This window comes from Phyllobates terribilis, unplaced genomic scaffold (genome assembly GCF_046119375.1).
Source record: "Phyllobates terribilis strain yellow unplaced genomic scaffold, ASM4611937v1 Scaffold_5__5_contigs__length_657084704, whole genome shotgun sequence".
NCBI lineage: Eukaryota > Metazoa > Chordata > Amphibia > Anura > Dendrobatidae > Phyllobates > Phyllobates terribilis.
The window spans coordinates 72,934,283-72,958,985 of record NW_027362765.1 but is presented as its reverse complement, the minus strand read 5'-3'; the positions used below and the strand labels follow the sequence as shown (position 1 = coordinate 72,958,985).

General features: G+C 47.6%; 2 protein-coding genes across 2 annotated transcripts in view; both read right to left on the bottom strand.

Moving 5' to 3' along the window:
* The window catches only part of LOC141270769 (uncharacterized), a 382,593-nt gene that overhangs the window by 35,291 nt on the left and 322,599 nt on the right, over window positions 1-24,703 (bottom strand). The gene's annotated exons all lie outside the window — the stretch shown is intronic.
* Window positions 12-24,258, bottom strand: LOC141270760 (uncharacterized). The gene is made up of 7 exons (XM_073680872.1): window positions 24,199-24,258; window positions 23,842-23,990; window positions 23,533-23,712; window positions 23,326-23,449; window positions 23,145-23,242; window positions 19,417-19,507; window positions 12-354 (listed from the first exon to the last, which is right to left on the bottom strand). The coding sequence occupies exons 2-7, from the start codon at window positions 23,917-23,919 to the stop codon at window positions 158-160; spliced, it is 768 nt and encodes a 255-aa protein (XP_073536973.1). The 5' UTR covers window positions 23,920-23,990; window positions 24,199-24,258; the 3' UTR covers window positions 12-157.

The following is a 24,703-nucleotide window of genomic DNA, read 5'->3' as shown; positions in this document are numbered from 1 at the left end:
AAAACATTTCCCACATTCTGAACATGAAAATGGATTCTCCCCTGTGTGAATTCGTTGATGTCGAACCAGATTCAATTTCCTATTAAAACATTTCCCACATTCTGAGCATGAAAATGTTTTCTCCTCTTTTAGAGCTATTTCATATTCATTATTCCTTCTATGACATATCGGTCGTTGATGAAGCAGAAGAAAGGACCTGTTGAAAATGATTGGATGAAAGACTTTTTCTGAGAAGGGATTGAGGTATATCTGCGATAATGACATGTTCTTCATACGCATTTGGTGTGATATCATGATCATCTGTTGCAAAATCTGAAAGTATGAGAGGCTCCTCTGAGCTCCTAGTACAGTCATCTGTCAAGAATAAAAATTATTGTATTATTTTCCACGAACACTAAATTTAAATATCAATATTGTGTATTTTATACATTTTTAATGCAAATTGTAATACGAATAAATTACCAATTGAGTAAAAAAGTAGAGCACAGTGACTATTAGACTATGACGTTAGGCCACCAGGTTGTGCTGTTTCAATTTTTCACTTCTCTGTTTGATTCAACTTCTCCATAGGTTCATGTTTAACTTTTCCTGTCACCAATCATTACCAGTTATATCAGGGGTGGGGAACCGTTTTTCTGCTAAGGCCGTTTGGATATTTATTCCATCATTCGGGGGCAGAGCAAAACCTATCAACTTGAAAATTACCCTGCTATATTTGGCCAGACATTTAATTACCTCCCCACTATTGTGATGGCTGGGGCGGCTTCTCTTTGGTGAGGCTGTGATGTTAGGTGGTATTAATGATGTTGCTACTCTCAACTGCTTTTCCAGGTTTGCTCAGTCTGGAGCGTAGATTTATGATGAATGTGTGCGTGTGGTGGGGGCGGGGGGGACACAGGACAGGGGCTAAGGCTATTTGCACACATTTATGATTTGCAGCAGAAAGTTATACTGCAAATCCTGATGTGTTGGCAGGAAAAACGCTGCCAACACATCAGGAAAAATACTGAAACTGTGCCTGCTGCACGAGCACAACAAACACACTCATCCACGATAGTTAGCTTCCTGTTCCACTCGGGCTCAGGACACCACTGTTTAAGCCAGAACAGAATGAGCAGGTTGTGGGTTGGATGGCAGATATTGTTTCCAATCTGTTTATCAGCACCCTGTCTTCCACACGGTCCAGTCTCGTTAGCCAGGAGTCTGGACCACATAATCCTCTCCCTGATCCTCTTTCCTCCCAGCATGGTGTGTCTAAGGAGACAAGTAACCCCATACTTGGACACTAAGAGGAGCTCTTTACCTTTCCTTTAATGGCTTCTGACCTCTCACAGTGCAAGTTTCAAGTGGGAAACAAAGAGATTGTGTGCGGTGATGCCCAAATATCTGAGCAGCCTCGGTCAGAAGATGATGATGGTGGTGAACAGCAATTACTGTCTCAAGATTTGGATGATGATGAGACACAGTTGCCAACAAGTCATGTTAATAGAACAAGTCAGGAGGAGGCATCTGCAGCCACGCAACAGGCAGGAAGAGGCAGTGGGACTGGCAGGGGGAGAAGGCAGTCAACTGTTCCCCAGAGCACCCACAAGCGGCCAGAACCCAAGCCAATGGTTAGCTGTTCCCCAGTCAGGTATATTTTTACAGAAAGTGCGGAAGACAAGAGAACGGCCATTTGCAAACTGTGCAGTACCAAGCTCAACAGGGGCCAGACCACTACCAGCCTGATCACCACCAGCATGCTCCGGCACATATCATCCAAGCACCTGACTAGATGGGCCGAACGCCTGCGTCCACAATCAGTGTCTGCGGGTGACACCATTGCCTCTTCCCCTGTGTTACATGCTTGCCAATCCCCTGTCCAGGATGCAGGCATGGATACCTTACGCCCTGCACCAGTTGTTGCACATGCACAACCATCAACAGCAACCACGTCCACTTTCTTTCTTGTTTGAGCACAGCATTCAGCTGTCCCTACCACATACCTTGGAATGCAAGCGGAAATATGCAGCCATCCACCCACAGCCCTAATCACTAAACGGTCACATTTCAAAACTCCTTGCCCTGGAAATGTTGCCATTTAGGCTTGTGGACACAGGTTTTCAGCAACATCATGGCGACAGCCATTCCTCGGTACTCGCTCCCCAGCCGCCACTATTTCTAGCAGAAAGCCATACCCGCCTTACACCAGCAAGTGTCCCATTACATAACCCGTGCCCTGACCAACGCAGTTACTGGGAAGGTCCACTTAACAACCGACACGTGCTTTTGGCCAAGGACACTACATTTCCCTCACGGCACAGTGGGTGAACATGCTGGAAGCCAGGACCAAGTCAGACCCAGGGACTGCAAATGTGCTACCAACCACAAGAATTGTGGGCCCAAGTCACATCAGGGTTTCCCCCTCCTCCTACAACAGTTCCTGCACCCCCTCCTCATCCTTCATCTCAGAATTACCATCCAAATCAGCCTCAAGTTGAAAGCACTGCCTCGGCGAAGCGGCATCAGGCTCTGCTTAAACTCATGTTTAGATGACAAACAGCACACTGCGGCAGAGTTATTGAAAGGTCTGACAGACCAGACAGATTTGTGGCTCTCTCCCCTGAACCTACAACTAGGCATGGTCGTGTGTGATAATGGCCATAACCTGGTGTCAGCTCTGAAGCTTGGCAACATCACACATGTACCATGCCTGACCCACGTGCTCAACTTAGTGGTTCAGCACCTTCTGACAACCTACTCTGATTTGTCTGAGCTACTTTTGAAGGTATGGTGTGTGTGCGCCCATTTCCACAAGTCACCTACAGCTGCAGATAGTCTGGCAGTGCTGCAGCACCGCTTGCAACAGCCACCTTACCGACTGGTGTGTGACCTGCACACGCACTGCGAATCAACATTGCATATGTTGGCAAGGCTTTGTGAGCAGCAGAGGGCAGTAGTTAAATACCAGCTCCATCATGCCCATCTGTATTCTGCTTAGCCTCCGCACATAACAACCAACAAGTGGCCAAGGATTTCTGACATCTGTGCGGTTCTCCAAAACTTCAAGGAATCAACCAAGATGGTATTCGGCGATGACATCATAATTAGCATGTCGATCCCGCTTCTGTGTCTAGTCAAACGCTCGCTGCACACAATGAAAGTGGAAGTTCTGCATGTGGACCAGGCGGCGATGGAGGAAGAAAGTAGACAGGGTGATACTACCCAGCCCTGCCTCATCTTATTAAAGCGGATTGGGAGATAATGAAAAGGAGGAGGAACAGGAGATGGTTGTTTGAGCTAAAGAGGGTACTACCAACATCAGCTTCTCATCTGTTCAGCGTGGATGGCCTAAAGGAGAGGAGCAGGAGGAGGACAGGTAGGAGGAGATGGAGACTCGTCCTCTTGGTGGGGACAGGGAAGTCTTGCCTGTTGGGAGTCTGGCACACATGGCTGACTTTATGTCCCGCTGCCTTTCACTTTACCCTAGAGTTATATGCATTTTGGGCAGCACCGATTACTTGTTGTTTACCCTTCTCGACCCACGATACAAGGACATCTTTCCATCTCTCCTTCCTGCGGCGGAGAGAGCTACTGAAATGGTGCAATACCAGAAGGCCTTAGTAGAAGAATTAGTCAAAAAAAATTCCATCTGACAACACTGGCGGCAGAGTCAGAGTTCTTTGGACAACCAAGAAGTACAGAGGAGGGAAACACAACAAGTCCAACAGAAGCAGGGGGCACTATCAAAGGTCTGGGGCAGTTTCACTGGATGCTCCCAGAGCCCAGGTCCTCATTTGCGGGGTACTCTGACAAGGAGGGAAAGCTAATGAAGATGGTGAAGGAGTACCTAGCCAACCGTACCAGTGTCCTCCGTGATTCCTTTGTGCCGTATAACTATTGGGCGTCTAAGTTGGACATGTGGAATGATCGGTCCCACTACGTCTTGGAGGTGCTGGCCTGCCCTGCCACTAGCGTTTTGTCAGAGTGGGTTTTTAGTGCCTCCAGGGGCATAATAACCAATAGAAACATCCGCCTGTCAACTGAAAATGTTGACAGGCTGACTCTTTATAAAAATTACCAAGGCCTGGATGACAGCAGTGCAACATAAAGTCAAATAAAATGTTATTTTTTTCTGGTGTATTCCCATGCACTCCTTTCCACCTAAACAAGGGCATACAGTTCTTGTTTTGTAATTGTAATTTTATTTTCCTCCTCCTCCACCATATCTAAAGGATCATGATCCGACCTTTGCTTCTAATTTTTTAAGGGTGTTTATGATGCCTTACTATATGATTTCTAAAGGCCTACCTGTAAAATCATCTTACATATACAGGTGCATCTCACAAAATTAGAACATCATCAAAAAGTTAATTTATTTCAGTTCTTCAATACAAAAAGTGAAACTCATATATTATATAGAGTCATTACAAACAGAGTGATCTATTTAAAGTGTTTAGTTCTGTTAATGTTGATGATTATGGATTACAGCCAATGAAAACACAAAAGTCATTATCTCAGTAATTTAGAATAATTAACAAAAACACCTGTAAAGGCTTCCTAACATTTAAAAACGTCCCTTAGTCAGTTTCAGTAGGCTCTACAATCATGGGGAAGGCTGCTGACTTGACAGATGTCCAGAAGGCAGTCATTGACACACTAAGTAAATGCAAAGTAAATTTTGCATTTCATTTGGAAATCAAGATCCCAGAGTCTGGAGGAAGAGTGGAGAGGCACACAATCCAAGCTGCTTGAGGTCTAGTGTGAAGTTTCCACAATCAGGGATGGTTTGGGGAGCCATGTCATCTGCTGGTGTAGGTCCACTGTGTTTTATCAAGACCAAAGTCAGCGCAGGCATCTACCAGGAAATTTTAGAGCACTTCATGTTTCTCTCTGCCAACAAGCTTTTTGGAGATGGAAATTTCATTCTCCAGCAGGACTTGGCCCCTGTCCACACCGTCCAATACCTGGTTTAAAACAACAGAATCACTGTGCTTGATTGGCCAGCAAACTCGCCTGACCTTAACCCCATAGAGAATCTATGGGGTATTGTCAAGCGGAAGATGAGAGACACCAGACCCAAAAATGCAGACGAGCTGAAGGCTGCTATCAAAGCAACCTGGACTTCCATAACACCTCAGCAGTGCCACAGGCTGATCGCCTCCATGCCATGCCGCATTGATGCAGTTATTGATGCAAAAGGAGCCCCGACCAAGTATTGAGTGCATTTACTGAACATACATTTCAGTAGGACAACATTTCGGATTTTAAAAACATTTTTCAAGCATATTGTTATAAAGTATTCTAATTTACTGAGATAATGCTGTTTGTGTTTTCATTGGCTGTAAGCCATAATCATCAACATTAACAGAAATAAACACTTGAAATAGATCACTCTGTTTGTAATGACTCTATATAATATATGAGTTTCACTTTTTGTATTGAAGAACTGAAATAAATTAACTTTTTGATGATATTCTAATTTAGTGAGATGCACCTGTATATGAATACCCCCTAGGGGTAAATGTTTTTCAGCCCTTGCACATAGTTCATTGGCTTTACCAGTCTAGGAGTCCCACTCCTTCCAAATACTAAAAAAAGGTTTTCTGAGGCCCTCTTCTACGTCTGTTCCAGGGTGTATTAAAGTGCCTAATTCTAATCTTTGGCATTCCTTGCATATTGTGCATCGGCTTTATGAGTCTATGAGTCCCACTCCTTCCAAATACTAAAAAAAAGGTTTTCTGAAGACCTCCTCTAGGCTTCTTCCAGGGTGTTTCACAGTGCCTCCTTCTAATTTGCTCTTATCTGCAATTCATTTAGGGTTAGCTGGCGGAGTAGTTATAGCGTATCACAGGCATCAACTCAGGGTTGATTGCGTTACAGACCGTGGTGCTGCCACGTACAAGAAAAACTATTTTCAGGGACAATTTAAACAGTTTCTATTCTCTAATAATAAAGCTCATATATGAAAATCAATTAGGGTTAGCTGACGGAGTAGGGATTAGAATATTAGATACAGGGTTGATTGCAATACAGTCCTTGGTGCTGTCACGTACAAGCAAAATTTATTTTCGGAACAATTTAAACATATTCTGTTCTCTAATAATACCACTCATATCTGCAATTTGTTTACTGTTAACTGGCGGAGTAGGGATGGCGTATTACAGGCATCTACTCAGGGTTGATTGCGTTACAGACCAAAACAAATTTTTCTAATCTGCAACTATTTGTGGAAATAATGTGCATAATAATAAATTTTTTGACTCTTATGCACCTGTGTCTGTTATAGTAATGTGCGTAAAAATGAATTATTCTTATCTGCAACAGTGTCTGTGGGAGTAATGTGCATAAAAACCACTTCAAAAAATGAGGAGAGCATCAAATAGGGGACGTGGCTATCAAGTTCTTACTTTTTGCCATCTTGTTGTGTTTCTTGTGGTCTCATATCGGTATCATCTGCTGGAAATGAGTGTTCATTCTGGTCACATACATCTCTTGCGCAGTCCATAACTTGATAGCTTTTTTACATACATGCATTGACAGATTCATGTTTTTTACGATGATCTGTACTCAGAAATTCATCAAAGCAGCCAAAATTAACTAATTTAATTACCATTCACAGTCTCACTATACCATCCGTGTGTGCGCGGTAATGGTGGGAAACTTTAGTGTACGCTACTGGAGTTGGATATACCATGGCTGCAGGCACCAGATTTGCCCTCAAATAGATGCTCATTAAAGGATTTAAACTACTCATTCCAATTAGAGAGCCTCTAAATTTTCATGGATGGCAATTTTGTCTTGCAACATCAACTGCTGAGGAGTGGTTAATTTACTTGACTGCTACCTTACGTGGATGAGGTACCTATTTATCAGGCTCACTCTCCAGAATCAAACTCTGATTCTCCATTCCCCATAGTCACCTCAGAGCTGATATGGCACAAGGGGGTAGTCAAAAGGGAGAGTGGCTTGCAATGCGGGCAGATCCTAAAGCGGCAGATGTACAGAAACACCCCCCTTTACATGGAGAGAGTGATGTGAATGGCCTACAGAGGACTGAACGGCTGCCCTGACTTGTCACCCACCACACCCAAAGCGACGTACAAGGTCGCTCAGGAGAGGGGGCCTAAAAGGCGCCTCTATCAGTCTTTTTTATTATGTTATTTTAAGTTATTTCCCTATCCATTTTGCTTCCATTTGCAGCCCCCTAGCAATTACTGTAACGGGTCCGGGAGGCGGAACCTCTGAGCTACTATACAAGGGGGCGGCCCTTGTAAGGGAGCGGGTGGCAGTCTCTGGGTGAACGGACAGGGAGTTACGGCAAGTGATCAGGGCAGTCTCTGGGTAAGGGGTAGGTACGACCTGTGATGGCAGAGCCTCCGGGTAGGCTAGCAGGCAGGTGGTAGATGTGTGCTCCCAGGTGAGCAAGCGAGAGTCTCTGGAATAGCAGGTGGTCACGGCACGTGACGGCGGAACCTCCGGGCTGGCAGGCAGGTAGGTAACGGAGAAGCGCTCCCAGGTGAGCGGGCAAGAGTCTCTGGAATAGCTGATGGTCACCGCACGTGACAACGGGACCTCCGGGCTGGCAAGCAGGCAGGTAACGGAGATGCGCTCCCAGGTGAGCGGGCAAGAGTCTGGAGTAGCTGGTGGTCACAGCACGTGACAACGGAGCCTCCGGGCTGGCAAGCAGGCAGATAACGGAGAAGCGCTCCCAGGTGAGCGGGCAAGCTGGTCCATAGACAGACTGACCGGAGTAGTAAGGCAGACCGTCGGACCTCAGGCAAGCAGGCAGGTAGCTGATGTGCGCTCCCAGGTGAGCGGGCAAGTTGGTCCTTAGACAGACTGACCGGAGTTGTAAGGCAGACCGTCGGACCTCAGACTGGCAGACAGGTAACAAGTATTCAGGCAGGAATCAGGCAGGTAACTGGCAGGTACTGGCAGGTAACTAGCAGGAAACTGGCAGGAAACTGGCAGGAAACTGGCAGGAAACTGGCAACGGGACCTGAGGGCTGAAGCACTGGTGAGACACAGGTGCAAACAACATTGCTCGGGCACCTCCATTTTGGAGGAGGTGCCTTATATATGATGAAGTCCTCCGGCCATTGGCCGGGGACTCTTTAGGGCGGCGCGCGCGGCCCCTTTAAGAGGAGGGGAGCGCGCGCGCGCGCGCCCTAAGCACAGGGGCCGGGAAGGAGCGCGCGCTGAGAGCAGAGCAGGAGGAGGACGCCGGGACGGAGCGCGCGCTGACAGCAGAGCGGGGGGAGGAAGCCGGGCACGGAGCAGAGCGGTGAGAGGAGCAGCGTCCCTGCCTAGCAGAGGGCAGGGACGCCGGCACTACAGTACCCCCCCCTTTAGGCCCCCCCTTTTTTAGGCCAGACAGAAATTTAGCTAGGATGAGAGGGGCATGGATGTTCTCCCGGGGCTCCCACGTTCTCTCCTCAGGACCAAACCCCTTCCAATCTACCAGGAAAAAGGTCTTTCCTCTTACCCTTTTGGTGGCAAGAATGTTCTCTACCTCAAACTCGTCCTCAGCAGAAACCGGAGCAGGAGGCGTACCTGTAGACTTGGAAAAAGAGTTAAGTACCACAGGTTTGAGGAGAGACACATGGAAGGAGTTAGGGATCCGTAAGTTGGCCGGGAGTTTCAATTTATAGGCCACCGGGTTGATCTGACTGATGACCTCCAGTGGGCCGATGAACCGAGGCCCTAACTTATAGGAAGGGATCTTGAGCCGGACATATTTGGACGAGAGCCAGACTTTATCCCCAGGGCGGAATTGAGGAGGGTCCAGACGTTTTTTGTCAGCGTGTCTTTTCATACGCTCGGATGACAGAAGGAGTGCGGACCGGGTACTCTCCCATATGGAGGAAAATTTGTTAACAAGAGATTCCGCAGCCGGATTGTCCGCCGAGGTGGAGACGGGAAACGGGATCCGAGGATGCTGACCGTAGACTACAAAAAACGGGGATTTGGAGGAAGACTCGCTCTCGTGATTGTTGTACGAGAATTCGGCCCATGGCAGGAGATCCACCCAGTCAGAATGGTGGGCATTAACGAAGTGCCGAAGGTAACTGGTCAGGTTCTGATTGATCCGCTCCACTTGACCATTAGACTGTGGGTGGTAAGCGGAGGAGAAGTCCAGGGTGACGTCCAGCAATTTACAAGTGGCTCTCCAGAAACGGGAAGTGAACTGTACCCCACGATCCGACACGATGTGACGGGGCAGGCCATGAAGACGGAAGATGTGGCGGATAAAGTCTTTAGCCAACTCGGGTGCAGACGGAAGACCTGGCAGTGGAATGAAGTGAGCCATCTTGGAGAAGCGGTCAGCGACCACCCAAATGACCGTACAACCGGCAGAGACGGGCAGATCAGTAATGAAGTCCATCGCTATATGCTGCCAGGGGGCAGCAGGTACTGGCAGAGGTAGGAGGCGGCCGGCCGGCAGGTGTCTCGGAACTTTGTTGCGGGCGCAGGACACACAGGCAGAAACAAAGTCTATTACATCCTTGTGCAGGTTAGGCCACCAGTAGTGCCGGGTAATAAGCTGGAGGGTCTTTTTCTGACCGGCGTGGCCAGCTAGTTTGGACGAATGACCCCAGTGTAGAATCTTCTCCCGATCAGGTACTGGTACGAACGTCTTACCAGGAGGAAGACGATTTAGACTCACGGGAGCCACCTGCATTACTCTGGCGGGATCGATGATATGTTTCGGATCCTCCTCGAGATCAGACACCAGAAAGGATCGAGACAAGGCATCCGCCTTGACGTTTTTGTCAGCCGGGCGAAAATGAAGGACAAAATCAAAACGAGCAAAAAACAAGGACCACCGGGCTTGGCGCGGGTTAAGTCTCTGGGCATGCTGGAGGTAAGCCAAGTTCTTGTGGTCAGTGTAAATTATTACCGGGTGAAGAGCCCCCTCGAGCAGGTAACGCCACTCCTCCAATGCCAGTTTGATGGCCAATAACTCTCGGTCTCCTATGGAATAGTTGCGCTCAGAGGAGGAGAAGAGTTTAGAGAAGAAGCCACAAGTTACCATCCTCCCGGAAGATGATTTTTGAGTAAGTACCGCTCCGGCTCCAGAGGAGGAGGCGTCAACTTCCAGGAAGAACTGCTTGTTGCCATCTGGGCGATGCAGCACCGGGGCGGAAGAGAAGGCCTGTTTAAGGGAAAGAAAGGCCTCCTCTGCTTCGGGTGGCCACTCTTTGGGATTAGTACCTTTACGGGTGAGCGCAGAAATTGGGGCCGTCCGGGAAGAGAAGTGTGGTATGAAGAGGCGGTAGTAGTTGGCGAAGCCCAGGAAACGCTGAATGGCCTTCAACCCCTCCGGTCGGGGCCATTTCTCGATGGCAGACAGTTTCTCAGGATCCATTTGAAGGCCGGTCTGAGAGATAATGTAGCCCAGAAACGGAAGCGAGGTCTGCTCAAAGAGGCACTTCTCAAATTTAGCGTAGAGATGGTTCTGCCTTAGCCTGAGCAGGACCTGACGAACGTCCCTCCGGTGAGTCTGGAGATCCGGAGAGAAGACCAAGATGTCGTCCAGGTACACCACTACGCAGGAGTAGAGAAGGTCCCGGAAGATGTCATTGACCAACTCTTGAAAGACGGCAGGAGCGTTACAGAGACCAAAGGGCATTACCAGGTATTCATAGTGGCCGTCCCGGGTGTTGAATGCCGTCTTCCATTCATCCCCCTGACGAATACGAACCAGGTTGTACGCCCCACGAAGGTCCAGTTTGGTGAAGATCCTAGCCCCCCTCAGACGATCAAATAATTCTGGAATGAGCGGAAGGGGGTACTTATTCTTCACCGTGATCAGGTTTAGGCCTCTATAGTCTATACAGGGACGGAGAGAGCCGTCCTTCTTTTTGACGAAAAAGAAGCCTGCTCCCGCCGGGGAGGTAGATTTCCGGATGAATCCTCTGGCCAGATTCTCCTCAATATATTCGGACATTGACCGGGTCTCAGCAGCGGATAAAGGATAGATACGCCCACGGGGAGGAGTAGTACCGGGTAGCAGATCGATGGGACAGTCGTATGGTCTATGTGGTGGTAATGTCTCTGCCTCCTTTTTATTAAAGACATCTGCATAAGACCAATAAGGAATCGGAAGTCCAGGTAGATTAGCTGGGGTAGGAGAGGGACGGACGGGATGGACGGGAACCAGGCAGGTTTTATGACAGTCTTGTCCCCAGCGAAGGACCTCTCCGGTTTGCCAGTCTAGAACGGGTGCATGTCTCTGGAGCCAGGGCAGACCTAGCAAGAGGGCGTGAGAGAGTCCAGGCAGAACATGAAAGGAGATACTTTCAGAATGCAGCATTCCCACCTGCAGGGTAATGGATTCGGTGATGAGTTGAATGGGGCGAGGTAAGAGGCCCCCATCCACGGCAGCGACAGACAAGGGTACAGCCAGAGGTTTGGTGGGGATGCGGTATTTCTCAACCAGGGACTGTGAAATAAGGTTCCCGGCTGCTCCAGAGTCAAGTTGGGCTAGTTCAAAATAACGGTTCTCCCCGTAGATGATCGAAACTGACAACAGCAGGGATGGAGAGGATTTATTCTTGTCTAGGTGGACCTCTCTGAGCGAACCTAGACACAGGCATTTCCCGACCTCTCCGGGCAGGCACGGATCCGGTGCTCCTTACTGCCACAGTAGAAGCAGCTCCCCTCGGCACGGCGTGAGTCCTGACGGGTTTTGACCATCTTGGTCTGGTCGACCTGCATAGGCTCAGGAGAGTTTTACCTGGGGAGAGATGGAGGGAATGACGGGTTTCTGGAAAGTAGGAGCTAAACGTGGAATCCTTCTCTCACGGGTGACCTCTTTGGCACGCTCCTGAAACCGTAGGTCAATTCGGATGGCAAGAGTTATTAAGTCATCGAGAGTGGTAGGAATGTCCCGACCGGCAAGTTCATCTTTAATACGGCCGGACAGACCCTCCCAGAAGACGGAAACCAGAGCGTCGTTATCCCAGGCCAGCTCCGAGGCAAGGGTACGGAACCGTATGGCATATTGGCCCACGGTGAGACTCCCCTGACGGAGGCGTAGCAACGATGATGCAGATGAGGTCTTCCGTCCGGGTTCGTCGAAGACTTTCCGGAAAGCCGTGAGAAAAGCAGGCAAGTTGGACACCAGGGGGTCTCCTCTCTCCCATAGAGGATTCAGCCAGGCCAGGGCCTCCCCGGTGAGATGGGACATGATGAAGGCAATTTTGGCCCGGTCGGAGTTAAACTGGTAGGACAAAAGTTCAAAATGCAGGGTGCACTGATTCAAGAAGCCCCGAGCCTGGACGGGGTCGCCTCCGAAGCGAGGAGGTGCAGAAAGCCGGGGTCCGGGGTAGGATACCATAGTATTAGTGAGCAGCGGAGCCGCCGGATTGCAAGATATGGCACTGGCGGAGGTTGTTGGTGGATCAGACAGAGTGTTCAGGCGAGTATTAACATTCCGCAGGTGACCCAGGATGGCCTCCTGTTGGGACCTCTGACGGGACAGTTCAAGAGCGAGGTCCGAGAGCGAGGGAGCTTGGGTGCCACCGGGTTCCAGGGCCCGAGCAAACTGTAACGGGTCCGGGAGGCGGACTGTAACGGGTCCGGGAGGCGGAACCTCTGAGCTACTATACAAGGGGGCGGCCCTTGTAAGGGAGCGGGTGGCAGTCTCTGGGTGAACGGACAGGGAGTTACGGCAAGTGATCAGGGCAGTCTCTGGGTAAGGGGTAGGTACGACCTGTGATGGCAGAGCCTCCGGGTAGGCTAGCAGGCAGGTGGTAGATGTGTGCTCCCAGGTGAGCAAGCGAGAGTCTCTGGAATAGCAGGTGGTCACGGCACGTGACGGCGGAACCTCCGGGCTGGCAGGCAGGTAGGTAACGGAGAAGCGCTCCCAGGTGAGCGGGCAAGAGTCTCTGGAATAGCTGATGGTCACCGCACGTGACAACGGGACCTCCGGGCTGGCAAGCAGGCAGGTAACGGAGATGCGCTCCCAGGTGAGCGGGCAAGAGTCTGGAGTAGCTGGTGGTCACAGCACGTGACAACGGAGCCTCCGGGCTGGCAAGCAGGCAGATAACGGAGAAGCGCTCCCAGGTGAGCGGGCAAGCTGGTCCATAGACAGACTGACCGGAGTAGTAAGGCAGACCGTCGGACCTCAGGCAAGCAGGCAGGTAGCTGATGTGCGCTCCCAGGTGAGCGGGCAAGTTGGTCCTTAGACAGACTGACCGGAGTTGTAAGGCAGACCGTCGGACCTCAGACTGGCAGACAGGTAACAAGTATTCAGGCAGGAATCAGGCAGGTAACTGGCAGGTAACTAGCAGGAAACTGGCAGGAAACTGGCAGGAAACTGGCAACGGGACCTGAGGGCTGAAGCACTGGTGAGACACAGGTGCAAACAACATTGCTCGGGCACCTCCATTTTGGAGGAGGTGCCTTATATATGATGAAGTCCTCCGGCCATTGGCCGGGGACTCTTTAGGGCGGCGCGCGCGGCCCCTTTAAGAGGAGGGGAGCGCGCGCGCCCTAAGCACAGGGGCCGGGAAGGAGCGCGCGCTGAGAGCAGAGCAGGAGGAGGACGCCGGGACGGAGCGCGCGCTGACAGCAGAGCGGGGGGAGGAAGCCGGGCACGGAGCAGAGCGGTGAGAGGAGCAGCGTCCCTGCCTAGCAGAGGGCAGGGACGCCGGCACTACAATTACTATGACCATTTTACAGCCATTTTAAAGCAATGAAGTTCAGTTCGCCATTGACTTGCATTGGGTTTGGGGTCAAGTTCAAGTTCGAATGCAGAACCAAACTTTGAACTCAAGTTGGGCCAAACCTGACCATTCACGGGTCCACTCATCACTGTCTATGACCTCTGCCACCAGCGTTGTCAGATCATAATTTTTCTACTAATTGTTCGACTAGGGACTTCTGGTATTGCACCATTTAAACAGCCCACACCGCCGCAGTAAAGAGAGATGGAAACTTCTCCTTGTAGCGTGGGTCGAGAAGAGTGAACAACCAGAAATCATTGTTTGCCAAAATGGTAAAATAATGCAAGGGTCACGGGAAAGGCAGTGGGACATAAAGTCAAAAATGTATGCCAGACTACCAACAGGCAACATTTCCCTGTCCCCACCAGGAGGATGACTTTCCATCTCCTCCTCTTTCCTCTCCTCCTCTTCAGCCCATCCACGCTTAACAGATGGAACAACTGGGATAGCTCCTAACCTTACAACTGGGACATCCCCTGTTACTATTAGGAGGTGCTCAAGTTTCTCAGGGAATACCAACTGGAAGGGCTCACATTCGACTTTTGGAAAGAAACCAAAGATCATCCATAAGCTTATCAGAGCAAAGGACTCATGGGAGTCTATTTCAGGGCTCTCTGCAGCCACAGCTGAGACTGTGTTGAAAAATATTCTAGCAGTTTAACCAACGGCACAAAGACCTGGTATGGATGGCTATTCAAGGGGAGTCTGCCCCTGATAAGTTTTATGCATGCCCGTGGGTTGTTTAATATTACGTACTACGCGAGATGCCCTATCGCTGAAGAAACACCCTTGCAACTGTTCTGGCAGTGCCCGTTCACACAAGCCCTATAGAGTGCCCTGGAAAATGATCTCAGAGTCTCTGTCCTCAGGAGCAACCTAAAGCACACTTTGGTGAAGACGCAGGATGCTTACGTTGATTATGGTGTCATTGCCACTCATCATATTGGTTGAATCCTCATAGTTTTGTATAACGCCACAGATGTCAAGACATCCATGCCCACTTGTCGGTTGTTATGTGCGGAGGCTGACCGTAATACCAACGGGCATATTGTAGCTGTATTCAACTACTGCCCTCTGCTGCCAACATACTTTATGTAATGTGGAGTTCCAGTGCGTGGGCACGTCACACACGAGTCTGTGAGCTGGCACTTGCAAGCGCTGCTTCAACACTGCCAGAACGGCAGCAGCTGTAGGTGACTTGCAGAAATGGGCGCACATGCGGTGTACCTTCACAAGTACCTCAGGCAAATATGGGTAGGTTTTCAGAAACCACTAAACTGAGCACATGGGCCCGGTTACGGCCATTAACACACATTACAATGCCTGTTTGTTGGTTCAGCGGTGAGAGCCACAGATCTGTCTTGTCTGGTATACCTTTGCACAACTCTGAGGCGGTGTGATATAGGTCACCTAAATATATGAGTTTCAGCAAAATCGGTTGCCGCTTTATTGAGGCAGTAATGCAGTTCTTCCAGCTTGTGACTGATATGGGCTTCAATTCTAAAATGGATGATGAGGCCCTCCAAAATTTATGAATAAGGGCCGTCTGATAACCCTCCAAAATGTATGACTGAGGGTGAAGTGAAGGAAACCCTGATGGAACTATAGGCCACAATCCTCAGCATCGGTAGCACATAACGTTCCTGGCTACACACTCTTGTCCACGTGTCAGTCGTTAAGTGGACCTTCCGAGGAAAGTGCGTTGGTCAGGGCACGGGTGATGTTATGGGACACGTGCTGGTGTAAGGTGGGAACGGCACACTTGGAAAAATAGTAGAGGCTGGGGACTAAGTACCGAGGGAGACCAGCACCTTGTAGTTGCGGAAAGCCTCAATGTCCACAAGCCTAAAAATCAATATTTCCAAGCCAAGCAGACTGGCAATGTGCCCATTTAGTGTTTGGGCCTGTGGGTTGGTGGCTGGGTATTTTCTTTTGATTTCCAAGGCCTGGGGTATGGACAGCTGAACGCTGGGCTGGGCCAAAAAAATGGACAAGATTGATGATGGTGGTGCAGGGCGGGAGGCTAGTGAGAGTGGACCATGTAGAAGACAGTATGGTGCTGGGAAACAGACTGGAAGCATTACCTGCCATTCAATCGACCACCTGTTTGCACTGTTCTGGCTTCAAGAGTTGTGCCCCTTGCACCTATGCAAAGTAGAACCGGAAGCTAGGTCTCATCGATGACTGTGTTTGTTGCATTCCCACCTCCAAACTGTATGGTGTTATTTTTTTTAAAATAAAATATGTAGCCCTTGAAAATGAATTTAGCGTAAGGGCCGCTTGATGGCCCTCCAAAATATATTGGTAACGGCCGCCTGATGGCCCTTCAAAATGTGTAAGTGAGGGCCACCTGATGGCCCTCCAAAATGTAGTGAGGGAGGGACTCCTGATTGCACTCAAAAAAATTGGAGTGAGGACCACATGATATCCCTGTTGACATTGTGGAGGAGGAAAAGAAAAATACTAAACCATGAATTGTGTACCCTTTTGGGGTTGAAAGGGCTGCATTTGATTACACCAGATAAAAAAAAGGAACATTTGATTTCACATTATGTTCCGCTGCCATCGTCCGCTGCGATTGAGAAGTCTAGGCCGAACCAAACCTTGTTCATTTTGAGAACAGTCAGCCTGTCAGCATTTCAGTTGACAGTCGGCTGCGCCTATCAGTTACTATGCCCCCAGCGGAACTAAAAATGCACAGAATTAACTTAAGCAAGGAGGGAGCAGTGATTGTGGCCTACAAGTTTCAGATTTGCCTCAACTATGGTGAGTCTCAGATATGCCTCAACTCCAAAAGACATACTGATAGGGAATGTAGATTGTGAGCCCCAATGGGGACAGTGCCGATAATGTCTGTAAAGCGCTGTGGAATTAATGGCACTATATAAGTGAGTAAAATAAATAAATAAACTATGTGTAAAATAAAGATGAAGTCATACAATGGGAGAAAGGCCCAAATGCACCTCTTGTGTGAATAAATGAACAAAGGACTTGTGGTGTTCTTTCCCCAAGATGGGTTGGAGAAGTTTCCACCATATGGTTCATGAATTTTCATTGGAAAATGTCTCCAAGGAGATAAAAAAATGTTTTGAAACCCCTGCTTCAATCTGCTTCAATCTATTTGAAGCCTCGGGGCTCCCTGATGCCCTGAGCCAACACAGGAGGAACAGCCGCCCACCTTAGCTGAAGCAAAATCGGAGTCGGATGCCTGAAGGTCCTTGTTGTGCCAGTTGTACCCTAAGTAGTGGCCTCAAATCCAGGACTCCTTGCTGCTCCCCATAGAAGTCCCACTCCTTCTAAATGTAAATGTTTTCTGAGGCCCTACGCTACGTATGTTCCAGGGTGTATTGGAGTGACTCCTTATAATTTTTAGGAAGCTGTTGCACATAAAGTGTATGCACTACGAGTCTAGGAGTCCCACTGCTTCCAAATGGGGAAAAAATTGCAAACATTCCTTTCAATTCTTGATAGGCCTTGCACTTACTGCATAGGCTTCACCAGTCTACGAGTCCCACTCCTTACAAATGGGAAAAAAAATCAGAAATCTCACCCACACGATTCCTAATTCTTTTTTTTCATTACTGAAATGGAAAACTACTGCATTTTTAAAACAAGGAGCATGTCAATTCTCTCAGCGTTTTTTCAGTATTGAATGCAATGAAAAAGTGCAAAAACGCTATGTGTGAACATAGCCTAAGGGGTGGAAAAGGCATTGTTTTAAATTTCTCTCTTTATTTATTTGCCTTATATACAAGTCAGTATACCGGAAATAATGTTTCCTAACCTTTTTTCCTGTAAAATCCACTTTATCTTCAGTTTTGTATGTTTTATTGTCAGTCCGTAAAAGTGGCGTAATATTCTGACAACATTGTTCACAGTAGTGACCTGGGAGTCAGAGATGCGTCCAGGCATCTTCCCACTGCTGTTTCCATTCCTTTTCACCGCTGTTTCCATTCCTTTTCACCGCTGTTTCCATCCATTTCAGCAATTTTCCGGCCCCACTAAACATCCTGGGAGGGTCTGCCTAGAATTTTCGAGTATCACATTGACTTCCATTATGCTTATTGCACATTACGAAAAACTTGTTACGAGTAAAAAGCATCTGAGCATTTTAGTGCTCGCCCATCACTACAGGGCATTTTTGCATACTAATTTTGTGTATATAAATGTAACCCTCAGACAAAGTGCACTTCAAATTGTGAATATAGACTTAGGCCTCAGACATCAGTTTTTTTTGCTTATACATTAAAAAAACTATTTTTATTACAATATATTGAACCCATTTTTTGGTCCCTGTGTCCGTTTTTACAATCTGTGACTTCCAGTATTTTTTTTCGTCAAAGCCTTTAATATCAAGTGCTCAGTCAAGAATGTCATCTGAGTGCTGTCCGACATGGATGACATCTGAGTGTTACCAGTTTTTTCACAGACACATTGTCATGCTAGGTATGGGAAGAACCCAGCATATGACGATGGGAAAAGGGGAGAAGCCCAGCAACTATGGAAAGAGGGAGTGAAGAACCCTAAGCAGATCTAACAACACCCGGACTCCCCTATCATCCCTAAATAGGTTCCACACCTATCGTTGTGCAGGATATCTTAGCCCTGACTGACCCTAGAGCTAGGCCCTAGGTAGGGAGGGGGAGGGGTGAACACTAGTCAGCCCCACTGCAACTAAAGACAAACAAGGGAAACATACAAGGGGATACACTTAGCTTTGAGAAGACACCAGAGAGATGACGACTACAATCCACAAAGGAACTCCAAGGAGAATCTAGGCGACTGCTAGAATTCCAGACCTGAACAGGAACAGAGGAATTAACTCTATCACCAGCAACTCTCTGGAGAAACTGAGTGTATTTAAAGATCCAGCAAGGGTGTGTCAATTAGCAGAAAAAGGTGGAGATCACCGCTGGGTCCTAGAGAGGGAGGGATAATTAAAGGATCAAAAGGGGGCTGCAAGGCTTCTACAGCCGGATCCAGAATGACTGTCTTATAAACCTGACACAGCCGTGACACACAGTCCCTTGAACGGGGAAATTTTTTCTACAAATAAAATGAAAAACAGACGTCTCTTTTTTTGGCTGACAGACTCAGGCTGTGTTCACACTTTTGTTTGCAAATTTTCTTTTTTCTGTTCCAATAAGCAAACAGGATTCATGTTCAAAACTGATTTGTTGTACAACCAATGCAATCAGATGCAGAGTGAAGTGGTCCCATTTGTTATGGGTTCTGTCTGGGTTCTGATTTGTGTCCTTTTTAAGAATGGAAAACAAATTTCTGCATAATGAGCTTTTTTCCAGTTCTCACAACAATTGCGCCATTCATATACTGGAATATTATGCTTGTAAAGAAGAATATTACTGAGGTTTTCAGGCTGAGAAATGTATTGTGTACATAGCAGTGCAGCCTGTGGCTCACTAGTAATGTTTCTGCCTTCCATATCAGGGGTCCTGAGTGCGAATCCCCAACACTGACAAGTTTCAAAAGTAAATTTAGGGTTATTCACTGAGCACAGTGTCCGGTGTTAGATAAGACTGAATACATAAGACTCCCTTCTGAAGCAGAGACAACTATATAAATAGTGTGAAAAGGGTTTTTTCCAACAATAAATTCTTAGGTGTAAAATCCACACATAATTATACCATCAAGTGACTGAGTAGAATCTATGATGTCTCTGCATTTAGTGGTCACTACTCACCTGTGCAGTTATCTGTAGGAATCTCCTCTTTACACCGCTCATCACTCCTCACATATGTCTCTGTAGTATTAATATGGGGCAGATCTTTACCCTGAAACAAAGATTGTAAAAGTCACAGACAGACTGAGAAGTTATGTAAATTAATGAAAAAAAAAAAAAAACAGAAATAGTAAATGAACATGCTGACCAAAAATTACACTGTATTTGGCTTTTATGGTGCCCTAGCCAATTTAAATGGTCACGCAACCTACTGGCAAATCAGGCCAATGGTAAGTGCACACAACGTCACATTAGAGCAAGGGTCTCAAACTCAGCTGAGCATATGGGCCGCACACGGAAAAACATTTAATTTGGGGGGCCGCATTATTTGCATGACAAAGTGACATTTTTAGTGATACCATTTTATTTTCTATACACCCTTTGAACTGGTCCTCATCTTGCAGACATGGTCTCCCCTCCAGGTCCCCCATATTGCAGACATGGTCTCCCCTCCAGGTCCCCCATATTGCAGACATGGTCTCCCCTCCAGGTCCCCCATATTGCAGACATGGTCCACCATCCAGCAGACATGGTCTCCCATCCAGGTCCACCATCCAGCAGACATGGTCCCCCATATTGCAGACATGGTCCCCCATATTGCAGACATGGTCCCCCATATTGCAGACATGGTCTTCATACTGCAGACATGGTCCCCATATTGCAGACATGGTCCCCCATCCAGGTCCCCCATATTGCAGACATGGTCCCCCATCCAGGTCCCCCATATTGCAGACATGGTCCCCCATATTGCAGACATGGTCCCCCATCCTGGTCCTTATGTTGCAGACATGTCCCCCATCCAGGCCCCCCCCCCCATACTGCGCACAGGGCCGCCCCCCCCATACTGCGCTCAGGGTCCCTATCCCCCCACACTGCGCTCAGGGTCCCCGTCCCCCCATACAGCGCTCAGGGTCCCCCCCCCCATACTGCGCTCAGGGTCCCCGCCCCCCCCCCCCATACTGCGCTCAGGGTCCCCATCCCCCCATACTACGCTCAGGGTCCCCTTCCCCCCATACTGCACTCAGGGTCCCCGGTCCCCCCCCATACTGCGCTCAGGATCCCAGTCCCCCCCCCCATACTGCGCTCAGGGTCCCCGTCCCCCCCATACAGCGCTCAGGGTCCCCGTCCCCCCCATACAGCGCTCAGCGCTCTGACACTGGTATTGCTGTGCAGAGAGCCGGTCTCTGCGCGGTAATACACTGCATTACAATGCTGATGTTGGCAGCTGCTGGAGAGAGCCGCGATAGTTACGGGGTCTAAGTGCCTGCGGGCTGCAAGAAGCAGCCGGAGGGGCCGCATGCGGCCCGCGGGCCGCGTGTTTGAGACCCCTGCATTAGAGTAATGTCAGCTGAACCTGCTGATATCAAGGGGTTTGGCTGACAGTTTGATGTGTATCGGAGACTGTGACTGATGACATCAGTGGAGATAATGATGTCCTATTGCAGACTGCAGATCATTTTGTTCTCTAAGAGATAAAAATCAGGCAGATATATCTAGCAGCAATTTTCTCATTAAAAGCAAAAGAGACATGCATTCACCACCAGCAGAATATAAATACACCACCAGAAAAGTCATCAGCACACGAATACAGCACCAGAATAATCAGAACATTAATACAGAATCAGATCCATCATAAGTACATGTAAAAATCACAAGATGAATATATGAATACATCCACAGATCCATTGTCAGAACATAAATACAGCACCAGAATCATCATCAGTACAGGAATATAGCATCAATCTTAGTACAGCTATCAATTTCAATGCCAGGTCAGCCTCCGGCATATACAATTGTGTGGCATGAACCTGCAACTCCCATTATGTCTTTAGCAATAATAAAGTGATGATGGGAGCTGTAGCTACCATCCAACATCAGGCTGGGGAAAATCTAGTAATAATAGTACTTATTAGATACAGGCAGTAGCACTATTAAATATTTAAAGACTAACTTAACGAAGCACTCCCAGTAAGTTTTTTATTCATGAAATGTGTGGGTATGTGCATGTAATGTAGTGTGAGTGTATTAAAATACTCACATACTCCTGCTCTCTCCAGTGTCCAATGACGTTCTTCTCTGATTCTCAGTGACGTCACCACAATTGTGACTGGCTGGCTCACGCTATACTCTATGTATGAGTCTGAAGTCTCTTTTACAATGAAAGCCTATGAAGCTTTGTTCTGACGCTCCATAGGTTATCAATGAAAAAGTCACTTTCGGGTCATGCAGAGCACAGAATGACCAAGACAGTCTGCAGATTCGTGACATCACTGGGAAGCAGAAAAAAATGGCTCTGGACGCTGGAGAGAGGAGCAGTAGGTGACAATATTTATACACTCATGCTACATTATTCTGTGATAGCAAAACCGGCACCAATACTCGCCTTATCATAGAAAAGCTGGGGACAGTCTTCCAAGCAGCAGGGTTCTTGGGTGCCAAAAAAAACAAACAAATATTGTGGAATGTGAGAGAGGAAAGAGATGGCACTCACCGTCCCTTAAAATATTCCTTTATTCGTGAAGTTTAAAACATGGCAGCAGGCTGAGAATGCATCTCAGTCAGGACGACGTCAGTTTCACGCTCCTCTGCGCTTCAACGGGTCCTGAATAGCCTACACTACATTACATGCACACATATTTAATGAATAGAATATATGGTGCTTCTTTAACTATTGGGGTATATCTAATATGATTTACAAGCCTTTTAATCCTGAGGAGGTTGGTGCCGATCTGGGTCTTGATATTCCACCGAAATCTCAAAAGAAGTTTTAAAAGTGCATAGGTCAAGAGAGTAGGAGTCTACTGCATCAGCTCTGTGCTGTGTTTGCACTGCAACCGCCACACTGTCCTCAATTATGGATTACAGCTAACACACCTTCCTCACTTATGAACTATGATCTCCACATTATCCATGCCACATACTGCCCCCTCTTCAAACTGTGCTTCTCACGCTGCCCCCTGACTATGAACTATGATCTCCACACTTTCCATGCCTTATACTGCCCCATCCGCAATCTGTCCCCCTCACGCTGCCCCCTGACTATTCAACCCTTGTGGGTTCTTCTACTATAAGGTAAGGAGCTATAAGAGATGAATTTGGTTGGCCACAATACTTGTACATAAGTGGAGCCGACTGAAACAGACTAAGGGACTAATTTAAAAGCTTAGGAAGACTTTGCAGGTGTTTTTTGTTAATTATTCAAGTTTACTGGGATAATGACTTTTGTGTTATCATTGGCTGTAAGCCATAATCATCAACATTAACAGAAATAAACACTTGAAATAGATCACTCTGTTTGTAATGACTCTATATAATATATGAGTTTCACTTTTTGTATCGAAGAACTGAAATAGAATATCATCAAAAAGTTAATTTACTTTTGTGAGATGCACCTGTACTGGTCCTGGCTAATGAATCATCAATGAACGTGTTTTAAGTCGCTCAGATCACTCACTCTCCCAATTTTAATGTGGATTCCGGCTGATAACTCATCAGTTAATTTAATGCTGCACTCCAGAGTCACGGGTCTCACTCCACACAATGAAGCTCAAATCAGGAAAGTGCCGATGTTTGTAATACATTGTCCATTCAGTGAATAATACTGGTGGATAAAACAAGACTGAACACAAGACCTTCACAGTCTACTACACAACATAGGGAAGATTTCATGACACCTTTTCTCCATCTACCTGATGATCCTGAAGAACATTGGGATCTTCCTGTTTACAGTCCTGTGGAAGAAGAGGACGGGGACCTCTCTCTGGTGTTGTCCTCTTACTGGATAGAACTGGAGGAAACACATACAGAGACTGAATTCATTCTTTACATACAGATAATTATAGGTCGTGTGTATTTAGTCCTATCTATTACCTGGTGATGTGAGGGACTGGGGAACCTTCATCATGACGTCCTTGTACATATCTTTGTGTTCTTCTAAATACTCCCACTCCTCCATGGAGAAATAGACGGTGACATCCTGACACCTTATAGGAACCTGACACATACAGTGATACTGTCACCCCCCCGATCCCTTCATAGCATTACTGTATAATGTCCCAGCATTCCCAGCAGTGTCACCTCTCCAGTCAGCAGCTCAATCATCTTGTAGATGAGTTCTAGGATCTTCTGGTCATTGATGTTCTCATATATAAGGGGGTGAGGTGGAGGCCCCGTGATTGGGCTCAGGGGTCTTCCCCATCCCTCAGACACATGGTCCTGACAGCGGTCACTAGAGGTCTTCTTCACTACTGTGTAATCCTGGTCATGGAGAGACACATTAATAAATCTCACTACAGACATTTCCAGAGTCCTCACCTCTCCAGTTCTGTCCATCTGTTATTCCCATAGATAAGAATGATGTAATGTGACGTCATCAGAATCTCTCACCTCTCCAGTAAGCCGGAAGAGGATCTCTAGGGTGAGGTGTAATATCCTCTCCGCCATCTTGTCCCTGTCTCTATCCATCCTTGATGGTCAATCAGGAGAATTCTCTTATATAGAAGATATCCACTGAGAGGATCCGATATTGTAGGGACCTGAATGGGGAGAAGATGACGATGTAACATCATAAAGATCCCATGTAAGAAATCTCCGGAGCTGTTACCGGCTTCACATGATCACTACATCCAGTCATGGCCCCGTCCTGCCCCCGGTATAACACACAATCACATTATAGTCACATACAGAGATTTATCACAGGCTCAGCACTGAGGGGGTTAATAATAATGGAGAATCTCCACATACCTCCACCTGCAGAGCCGCACACTGGATATATGGCTGTTCTGTGCGCACAGGACCTGTGATGAGGTCACAGGAGGGGAGGAGTCAGGGGTCACATGATCAGGAGCCTCAGTGGATGCAGGACTCTGCTGTGCTGGTTGTCATGGTGCTGGATGAGGGGAAGTTTATGTGTGGGGTCAGGAGGGGTTTACAGTGTGGATGTAGCAAAGCTGTGTGTGTACGAGGTGTATGTAGGGGGGGAAGGAATGGCCCAGGGCCAGAAAAGATGACAATCAAGATCATATTGTCAAAAATAGAAACACTTTATTAAATATACTATACAGAATTAATGAGAACAGATGTGCTGGACAATAACATATATCTAAAAACCAAAAGCGTACGCAATGCAGTAGGACTCCTAGATAAAGATCACAGGGTAACACATATAAATATATATATATGCACTATGCTCCTAAAGTGTAAATATCAAAATAGCCAAAAGGTTCACGAGGCACATGTCTATGATAAA

Excerpts from the sequence above, each read along its gene's own strand:
- LOC141270760 (XM_073680872.1), bottom strand. The coding sequence starts at position 23,919 with ATGGATAGAGACAGGGACAAGATGGCGGAGAGGATATTACACCTCACC. Across the intron at positions 23,450-23,532 it reads TTGAGCTGCTGACTGGAGAG|GTTCCTATAAGGTGTCAGGA; the intron begins GTGACACTGCTG and ends TGTATGTGTCAG. Across the intron at positions 19,508-23,144 it reads ATGTTCTTCAGGATCATCAG|GGTAAAGATCTGCCCCATAT; the intron begins GTAGATGGAGAA and ends TCTTTGTTTCAG.